This window comes from Hesperophylax consimilis, chromosome 30 (genome assembly GCF_061612785.1).
Source record: "Hesperophylax consimilis isolate HC1 chromosome 30, BYU_Hcon_1.0, whole genome shotgun sequence".
NCBI classification, from domain to species: Eukaryota; Metazoa; Arthropoda; class Insecta; order Trichoptera; family Limnephilidae; genus Hesperophylax; species Hesperophylax consimilis.
Genome location: NC_142865.1, coordinates 18,694,541 through 18,705,420, shown reverse-complemented (window position 1 = coordinate 18,705,420; position 10,880 = coordinate 18,694,541). Strand labels below are relative to the sequence as shown.

At 33.2% G+C, this 10,880-nt stretch overlaps 1 protein-coding gene across 1 annotated transcript; it reads left to right on the top strand.

Annotated features, from left to right (window-relative positions):
* The first annotated feature begins 8,105 nt into the window (after positions 1–8,105).
* On the top strand, positions 8,106–10,785 carry LOC149409731 (uncharacterized). Its single transcript, XM_089649479.1, has 3 exons — positions 8,106–8,136; positions 9,616–9,786; positions 10,672–10,785. Exons 1-3 carry the CDS (start codon positions 8,106–8,108, stop codon positions 10,713–10,715), a joined length of 246 nt encoding a protein of 81 aa, XP_089505605.1. The 3' UTR covers positions 10,716–10,785.
* Positions 10,786–10,880: the final 95 nt, after the last annotated feature.

Below are 10,880 nucleotides of genomic sequence, written 5' to 3'. Positions count from 1 at the left end.
GTGACATTTAACATTCGCGAAAGAAAAAAAAGGTGATGCCACTCGATAAAATATATTACCGTGAACTTGATAATTCTAAAACGGCATGCATTAAGTATACACCAAAGAGTTAAAGGTGGTTTGAACGGTATGTTGCAGTTTTGCAACAGTATGCATTTAAGGGTTAAAAGTGTTAGTATTAATAGTTAGTAGAGTTCATGACTATCCTACGAGAAGCTGTAATTATTTTAGGCTTCCTAAAAGACCCTACTCACGATCCGATTTGCAGAATCCCGATATATCGGAAGGTAGAATGGGGGAAGTTGAGGTTAGCGATAGTAAAATAAAACATTCTAAATAATGATTGATCGAAAGATTTAACCCGAGATTTTTTTTTTGACTTGTTTATAAAACATCAACTTTTCTCTACTTATTATAAATACAACATGCATACATTATATTTAAAATCATTCAGGAAGAAATTCTTTAAATGATAGTTGAAACTGAAAATCCGTTGCATAGTTTAGAAGAATTAAGCGAACTAACAGACAGAGACAGATAGCAACTTCTATTTATTTTTTCATATGTAATAAGTGTAATAACAATCGTACAGCAACAAAATAATTACTTGCAAAAAAAAGGTGTGTAACTTACTTTTCGCATTTCTCTCTGATAGGATGTTCTCATGTTATCAATTTTTTTTTTAAAGAGTGAGACCGTCATGTCATCTTCGATAACTTTATATTTATCTACTAATCTTTCCATTGCTCGATGTCGGGTATGTCGTCGCAAATAATCTTCGTGGGATACATCCCACAAGCATCGTAGGTCCTTGTAGAGTAGTAAAATTTCTACCCAAATTTCTTTTTCCTTTCCGAGCATGATGAAATGTAAAATGATAACTGCAGGTTAAGCTAATCGTCGATAACAAACACGCGCGGCACTCCCGTATGCTCTCGTAACTCGTAATGATAAAATGGCGTTCGGTCGGATTCTTGCTTAGTCACGTTCCAGCTTGCTGTAGATTGGAGGGGAATTGGACGGCCCGGCTGTGGAATAATAATAATAATTCGGCTGGCGGTTTGGCCTACAGACGATCCAACCCAGCCTGTAAATTGTTCTGCAAAACCATAGATGTACAATACCAAGATATGCCCTAAGGCCATTAAAATGACCCGGTGTCTGGTAGAATCTACTAGACACATCACGTGATACTGGATGCAGGACGCTACGTCACGCTAGTCATAGTGTGTGTGCTTTGCAAGTATCGCCGTTCCACGAGCATGATTGTGGATTTTTCTTATAAAAATGCCGAAATGTATCGTTAATCGATGTCATAATACAAATCGAGGAGAAAAGGTTTTATTTTTATATCCTCCTTACACTCCTTTCTTCGCTCATTCGCCATCACACGTGATATTTGTATGTTGCCGTTTTTGTGCAAAATCACCTAAAAGGCACTGTACAAGTATATAGTTTAAGTCTAAAATGATCTTTCTTAAAAGTTTTTATTTGAAAGTACACTAAATTATTAATATTTTATCAAATTTCAATAGAATAAACATATAAATCTTAATGTGCACGAATTAAATACGTGACTGGTGTTATAATGATTTATTTTTAATTTTAGTTTATTGTGAAAATAAATACATATTTCATTTAAATAATTACATGTTTAAAAATTAAATGAAAATGATAAAGTCACTTAAATATTATCTTACACTCAGAGGCGTATTTGCCCTTAGGCCTATGTAGGCCCGGGCCTAGGGCGGCCAGATATTAGGGGCGGCTAATCGTGACAAAAAAGTCACAGATGATAACAAGAAATTACTTCCTAAGTACCTAAATATTCTACGTACGAAATAGCGATATGCAAGAGCGTGTTCACACACAGAACAGCATGAATGATAATGGCAGGAAAATTAAAACGGTTTTGACCCTAGGAACTCACTGAAAAGTTTGGATACTCCTGGTCAATATGATGGGTACTAAGAAAGGGGCGGCTACATGGTCTGGGGCCTAGGGCGGCCAAGACTGCAAATCCGCCTCTGCTTACACTTATGTTTGGGGTATTACGCCGTGTTGCACTAACTCATTCTTTATCCAACCTTTCGGACTGCATTTGTCCCGTCCAGTATTACAGTCAATTATTTGAAAACTTTTTTTACAAATCATTATTTATGGACTTCGATATTTTGTGAACAGTTTCGAACGTAATAATTAAATTATATATTTATTTATCTAAGAGGAAAAACATTAAAGTTTTTTTTAAACATGTACATATTAGAATTTCACTTCTGTTTTGAATGAATGAATGAATGAACATCTTGGAAGCGGAAATTAACCCTTTTCTGACATCCGATCGAGCTGAAACTCGGCAAATAGACTTGTTGTCGATGACAATGCACTCTATCAATTATTGGTGTCGATCATGTACACATACGCGGATATATACGCATTCTACTGAAATCAGATGAAATTACATGTGGGACCCATCCGATTAGTATCTGGCAAGGTCAGAAGCGCGGTTGACCCCAGTGCATGGGAAAAAAATGTAATCCTCAGCCAAACCAATTTTTATATTAAAAAAAACATAGATTTTTTACAAACTGTTTTATTTTAAGTTTAAACGTTAGTTTATCAGTTGTGTAAAATTTAAAACAACTTTTCTTAGTTTAGCTATTAATAATTTAATATTATTATAAGGTAGGATTTGTAAATTGTTTATAATACATTTTATATTGATACATCAGAAATATTATGTAAAAGATATTTTTTTTGTAATGTGGGCCTCTCTAGGTGCTTACCATGCCGAGGCCTCCCATTCCCAGTGTGATCATGAATATACATGTGTACCTAGCATTATAACAAAAAGTAATTCGTGTATTCTATATGAGGCAATAATGTTACGCGGTAATGAACTCTAAAATATATGTATTCAGTGACCATAATCGCATTACGTCGCTGCGTCAGATTGAACCTTGTTATTCTGAGGGCTTCTTGTAGACGGTACGATCCGGTCGACTGTACGGTCAACCGAATTGGGCGTTCTGTACAGTCAAGTCGGACCGATTTGAAAAGTTCGAAAATGATTTGTTGAAAAAATAATAACAAAATAGTATATATATAATTTTACGGGTGGTTTTTTTAGATTTTTAATACAAATAAATCTTAATTAAAAAAATATAACATCAGCAGTACGATGAAGATGAATATTTGGAGCAGGTGGATGAGTTTGTGTATTTAAGAAGTATGCTTAAGAGAGATTGGAAGACTGATACATATTTTAAAAGAATAATAAATACAGGTAGCTCAATTAATACAGGACCAAATGACTAAGTCTACAGAAGCGAAGTTATCAGTCCAAAATGGAGTTCTAGTACCTATCCTAATGTATGGCAGTGGGCATGTCACTGGCAGAGGAATGGTGAAAGTAGACCGAATGCTGTGAAAATGAGATCCCTGAGGAGTATGTGTATAAAATTACTGTATGATTGGGTGAGAAATAGAAATGTGGAGATCCGCAAATAGTGAAGGAAAGAAGAAAAAAGCGAAGAAACGAAGAAAGCAGTTGTAAGTTGTAATGATAATAAATACATGACGCATCACGTTCAGTAATCACAATGGATTGTATATATAGTTTTGTATTAGTTATCATCGAACCGGAGGATGAAATCTGTTAGCCATAAGTAGATAATAGTTTGACTGTCTGTAGGTAGTCCTTTCACACCCGCATTATTGTTTGCAAAAATATAAAATATGTAATGCTTGATAATACCTCAGAAAATTTAATGTACTTAATTTTATTTTTTTATTATTCTATGTTAATTTGAATTAACATTGGGTGTCAGAAGGTATTTTTTAAATAGTAAGGTATAATAAACATAACACAAAAGTAATACACATAACTGTTTCATGTCAAAAATGCACATTTGCAATGTAGTGATAATCTCTAAGGTACAAACAAATAACATTTTAACAAAAATTCACTCAGAAATAAAGAAAAAATCTAGATTAATAAATCGTTAACAATTCGCCATACTAGTCGAAAACATGTCCCTCACTACCAGTGTTAATTTGAATGAACATTGTAATTCATTTACAATATTCTGGCAAATGACTGTGAACAGTGAATTGAACTGATGTTATTATTATAGGACACATCTCAATGCGTTAAAATATTTCTAATCCGAGTAGAAAATATTGATATCTCACCTAAAATTAATTTATCAATGACGGCAGAAATTCGATGAAACTCACAATCAGCAGATGTCAAAATATTTATCGCTGTTGTGGTGGGAATAAGGATTTCAACAGAGCGGAAAAAATAGACGCCACAGAAAAAGATTACAAGCTATAAGAAAACAAAAACATGGCTTTTCTAAATCGCTACCGTTACGGTAAAAAACTCACAAAGTTCATGTTAATTTGAACACTGGGGGTGAAAGGGTTAGTAATAAGAAAGTTCATTTTAGACTTAAACTATATACTTGTAAAGTGTCTTTGAGGTGATTTTGCACAAAAACGGCAATATAGAAATCATACAAATATCATGTGTGAGAGCGAATGAGCGAAGAAATGAGTGTAAGAAGGATATATGATGCAAATGCGAACGGTAGCAGAAGTCGGGGACGCCCGAGGAAGACATGGTAAGATTAAGTGAATCAGATACTCGAGTCGGGCCATGTCAAGAGTCTGAATAATAGGGGAGTATGTATGAGACGATGTATGAATGTGTATTAGGCAAGGAGTGTGTGCAAAGACCGATTTGTTTAGCGGACTGTCCTCTCTGCCTACCCCTGCAGGGAAACGGCGTGATGGTTAGTTAGTTAGTTAGTTAGTTGGTTACAAATATCATTATTGTTATTAAATGTGAATTGTAGAAGAAGTCTGGTACGCCTGAAAAGCGGCACAATCAAAATGATCAGTTACTTGAGTTGGGCCAGTTCAAGAGTCAGAATAATAATAAGTCAGCGAAACGGCGTGATGATTTGTTAATTAGTTAGTTAACACATATACATATAAATAAACTTAACTCAATAAATAATACACAAATATGACGTTTTTAGATACAGAAACAATATTTTCAATATGCATACTTACAGTATGTAAAATAAGATTAGTTATATTGGCAATACATTTTTATAAAAACATATTTTCAGTGATATTTCATTTGAATAACGTACAGTCTATCGATTTGCAGAACGCCGATATGTCGGAATGTATAGGTGGTAGTTGTGGCTACACACTACACAGCACACCATCCGATTTGTAGTTTTGCAGTCTGGTGATTGGTGATAGAGTTTTTGTGACTAAAATTGGTAATTTTTAATTTTAATTTTTGAACGAAGCATGTTGATTTCAAGAATTTAGTAAAATAAAATAAACATGTTAATATTTTAATTGCAATTTTTAACTGCAAGTTGTGTGAGAAACACATTTTCAAGAACAATATTATGAACTTAATTTTCTTTGAGAATACCTCACAAGAGTCTCAACTGCTCCAAAACGTTTGGAGCCAGTGAGACTTTATCATCCCCAATTGGTTGGTGTTTGTGATTCTGAAGGTATTTGGGAGGAGAAAGACTTGGGGAAGAGGGAGGTGGAGGACTACCTATCTATTCAGATATGGTCACGAAACACGGCTACCTCAAAGATTGGGTTTCATGCCTTTATATCTGGTAGTGCATTCATTAGTGCATTAAGTGCAGTGTACCCGAATGCATGACAAATGGTTTTAGTTTATGTTTCAAAAACAGAAATACTTGATATTGCCTATTGTCAACTACTGTTGAAGAGCGCATCTAGTGTAACGAACCTACGCATCTTGCCATTAAGGCGAAGCTTAATGCTCAATCACAATTTTGATTATTATTACCCGTGGCTCTATCCTACTGACTTTCTCTTGGGCATGCTCGGTATGAACCATCTACGGGTCAGAAGAGATGTGCATATTGTATCACACTTCTTCAAACTGATTCGTGGATGGTTAGTAAATCCGACTATCATGGAGAGTATTAGTCTCTATGTTCCTGATGGTTATCTCCGTCACCGACAGCATAGACTGTTTTATCTCCCGGCCTGCAGGACTAACTTGCCAATGGTCATGCCGGTGGGGAGAGCAGTCTTGCTGTTGAACAGAATTAATTCGGATATCGACATATTTAGCATCGGTGAAGCTGCCTTTAAAAGGCAAGCTCTATTGATACTGGTATAGTTTATACACCGCTAACTATTATGTAATACCATTTTACAAATATACTTAAAAACGAAATAAAATGTGATTTTGTAATGTTTTTAAAGGAATAAACAAATTGAATTGAATTGAATTGAATTAATCTTTATAACGAATTGGTTTACATTGTGAATACCAAAAAATATGCTTTTGATAAATTGAAGGTTTTTCTATCGTTTCGCTTGAGTAGAATACAAATAAAAAAATAAATTACTCAATAAAAAATATAAATGTAAACTATTAAAAAAAAACATTTTTCAATATAAATATATGAACGCGTAAAGGAAACAACTTATAAAAAATACAGTATTATAGCTAAGATTATCTCTGACATTTTCAATTGATTAACGTTTTTGTTTTCTTATAAAATTATTTACTAAATAAATAAAAAACATTTTTGTGCTTGAAATCTAACGTTTCTAGACTCCGTTTGTCAAGCGATTTTAATGCCTATTAACTTCAATACAAGTATACCAAGAATGTACACATTTTTGGCTTGTAGCTTCCTCTTAACAGCACTTTGAAGTCTAAAATAATATTACATTTTTATATCTATTTCCGGTGTATATCAATGAATATGTACACAATACAATGTAAACATTATATTGTAATAATATTTCTGTCAACTTTGTTATAACTGATCTAACTATCTTTAATTGTAACTAACTAACTAACTAACCATCACGCCGTTTACCCACAGGGGTAGGCAGAGAGGACGGACCGCCAAACAACTCGGTCTTGGCACACACTTCCTGCCTCATTCATATTCATACATCGTCTCATACATACTCTTCTATTATTCTGACTCTTGACATGGCCCGACTCGAGTATCTGATTCACTTGGTCGTGCCATGTCTTCCTCGGGCGTACCCGACTTCTGCTACCATTCGCATTTGCATCGTATATTCTCCTTACACTCCTTTCTTCGCTCATTCGCTCTACATGCCCAAACCATCTAAGCGTCCCTATCTTGATCTTACTCATTACGCTTACATCATCCTTGCACTCTTTGCTTCAATATCATACATGGTTTTACCAATCATACGCCACCCTGGACCTCATTTCAACAGCATTCAATCTACTTCCATCCTTTCTTTGCCAGTTCCATGCCTCACTTCCACACATTAAGGTATGTACCAGCACTCCGTTGTAGACTGCTAACTTCGCTTCTTTGACAATATGTTTGCTAGCGCCAACCGCGTTCAGTCCTCCATTAATGGAGTTACCTGCATTTCCCCTTGTTTCAATATCTCTGTCAGCCTTCCCATCTCTCTAGAACATACTTTATAAATACACAAACTCATCCACCTGCTACAAGTATAGTATATTGTTGTTGTGACAAACCATTTGTATGATTATTTGGCAGCTCACCTTAATCCTGACCGATATTAATTTACATTATAGACATTGATGGTTGTAATACATATTTTATTATTACATTAACAGTTAATATCAGTTGGAATAACGTTACGCTCCTGGTATAGACATTACTCTGTATAACTAAAATAAATTAAGAACAAGTGAATAATAGTGTTTTACTTGAATAAATCCATAAAAATGGCGAAGGACTACGTTGTGTAACATTTGGAACATTTATTATTGATTACTATTTCACAATTTCATTTAAGATAAAAATACAGTAAAGTACATATAAAAATGATTTCATCAATTTTGTAAAAAAAAATCAAATACAAATATTCGTTGATGACGCTAAGCTATGCACGCCAATAACAAGATAGGAAAGATATATCACATAGATAAGAAATAAAAATTAAATTAAATAGATTATTATTTATTAGATTGTAATTAGTCAATGGTCCTGGGAGTATATAAGGCTGTATTTTGTACACAGTTTCATCAGAATAGGAAAGTCTTTCGTAAACCAACAAAAATGAAGATTTTCGTGGACTTTGCAGCAATTGGTAAGAATTATTTTGTTTGTTTTATTCACGAAAATTTTCTTCAAATTTAAAATCATTTATAAAGCTGAAAGTGTCAATTTACATACGGGAAATATTTAATTCACCTAAATTATTCGTTGAAAGTGTAGTGATATTAATTTAAACTAGCTGTTTTGCCCGTTGCAGGTAACTAATTGTTTGATGTTTGAATGTGGATGAAGCAAAGAGTGTGTGACTACACTTAGTCTTTTACCTATTACAGGCAACTAATACCTACTTTTATTATTTTCACGGTTAAGGCGATGCACTACGTCGTATAATATTTTAAATTGAGCCGCTATCAATAACAACCCTTACGTAGATGGCGATAAGGTTTAAATTCCAGCTTAACACCATCCGCCTGTTTTGATTTATGCAAGAAAAAAACATGGCCAAAAAGTGCCTTTAATTTTATTTTGTGGATGTTCAGGAATAAATATTTAATTTTTTTTGATCATTTTATAAATAACGTAATTTGCCACATTATACAATAAAATCACAACCGAAAATGGGTTCGTAAGTAGGAGATTTTCAACTTTAAAGCAGTTTTCATGGGCCTTTACATTATTTTTTTCTGGGCTTATAAAAAGACTTACCTAAAAAATACTCGATTATTTCAAAGGCCAAAATGTATTATACTCGGGGTATTTATTTAAAGCATCTGAAACATTTCTAGGCGACCAAATTTTCAAACCAAAAACACATGATTTTGCATTACTACGTACGGCGGAGGCACAAAAATGGCAATAAGCTTTCTTTCCTTTTCACAATAATGCTGCATCTCTTTTTACACACTAAATAATGGTGAGACAAACGATGAGATACACAATGAACGTATTGTCTGCTTCTTCTTAATTTATTATTTTTTTTTCTTTGGAGGAAAAAGATATAATATGTCCATTGTGTATCTCATCGTTTGTTTCGCCATTTAAGAGGAAGCTACAAGCCAAAAATGTGTACATTCTTGGTATACTTGTATTGAAGTTAATAGGCATTAAAATCGCTTGACAAACGGAGTCTAGAAACGTTAGATTTCAAGCACAAAAAAGGCTTTTATTTATTTTGTAAATAATTTTATAAGAAAGCAAAAAAGTTAATCAAGTGAAACTGTCTCAGATAATCTTAGCTATAATAATGTATTTTTTAAAGTTGTTTCCTTTATGCGTTATACATTTATATTTATTATTGAGTAATTTATTTTTTTATTTGTATTCTACTCAAGCGAAACGATAGAAAAACCTTCAATTTATTTAAAGCATATTTTTCGATTTTCATAATGTACACCAATTCGTTATAAATATTAATCACAATAGTGATTTGGCATTTAGCTTCGCCTTAACAAAAAAACTTACCGGGATATTTTTACTCGAAACGTCTGCCTGAGAATACGCATTTCAGTACAATACGAAAATCTGTTTTTTTTCTTTCATATTAAGTAATGCATATAAAACCTTTGTACAGTTGGCATGCTGGTGATCCTGATGGCTCTGGTGACCCCGGGAACGGCTGCACCAGGTGATAAATGTCCCGCGAATTATGACCCAATTTGCGCCTACGTAGGAAACGGAGTCTGGAAGAACTTCCCTAACAAGTGTTCTGCCGACCTTGAAGCGTCGTTCTACGGCGATAGTGGTAAGAATGGGAAGGAGGGTTTCTTTCACGATGTTCTTTCGTTCAAAGCGTGATTCACGGGAATATCTACACAATGTGTGGCGGGGTTTACCTAACAGACACACAAAATTAAAGTAGATGTCACTTTTCAGGTGCAAATTGTTTTTTTTTAAACACCAAAAAAAATTACGATACAAAATGAACGCATTTTTTTTTTTACACTAAGACACAAATTTGTGGGACGAAAATGAAAATTTCTACCCAAGATAATTATAATTTTATTTTTTTATTAATAGTAAAGTAATATTTTAAATCGAGCCGTTATCAATAACACCCCTTATATAGATGGCGATAAGGTTTAAATTCCCGTTTAACACCATCCGCCTGTTTCGATTTATGCAAGAAAAAAACATGTTCAAAAGTGCCTTTTATTCTATTTTGTGGATGTTCAGGCATAAATATTTTTTTTTTCTGATCATTTTATAAATTACTTAATTTGCCACATTATATAATAAAATTATAACCGAAAATGGGTTCGTAAGTAGGAGATTTTGAACTTTAAAGCAGTTTTCATAGGCCCTATACATTATTTTTTTCTGGGCTTATAAAAAGACTTATCTAATAAACACTTTATTGTTTTAAAAGTCAAGATGTATTGTACTGGCAGTATTTAATTAAAGCATCTAAAACATTTCTTGGTGAACAAATTTTCAAACCAAAAACACATGATTTTGCATTACTACGTAGTGCATCGCCTTAACTTTTGCATACAACCTATTCTGGTGAATAGAACATTGTTTTTGTAAAATGTAGATTTTTTTAACGTTTTTATAAGCCAATAAGTATTTAAATTGAATACATGAAATGTTTATTAAACTTTACATAAGGATTTTTTATTAATTTCAGAATACAAACCATATTACGAAGGAGTATGTAATAATACAAATTGAAGCAAGTTGCAGTAAGAGTTCCTTATGTACCTATGTACTACGAGCAAATCAAATTTAAACCCGATTTCAAAACTGCAATAAACTTAAAATTCAATTTAAAAAAAAAAAAATTAAATATTTTGAAAGCATGTTCAACCAATTAATATTTTGAAATAAACCATTTTT

Bases quoted from the DNA above. Each gene is read 5' to 3' on its own strand.
- LOC149409731 (XM_089649479.1), top strand. From the start codon at position 8,106: ATGAAGATTTTCGTGGACTTTGCAGCAATTG. The intron at 8,137-9,615 runs GTAAGAATTATT...ACCTTTGTACAG, and splicing joins CGTGGACTTTGCAGCAATTG to TTGGCATGCTGGTGATCCTG. The intron at 9,787-10,671 runs GTAAGAATGGGA...TATTAATTTCAG, and splicing joins GTCGTTCTACGGCGATAGTG to AATACAAACCATATTACGAA.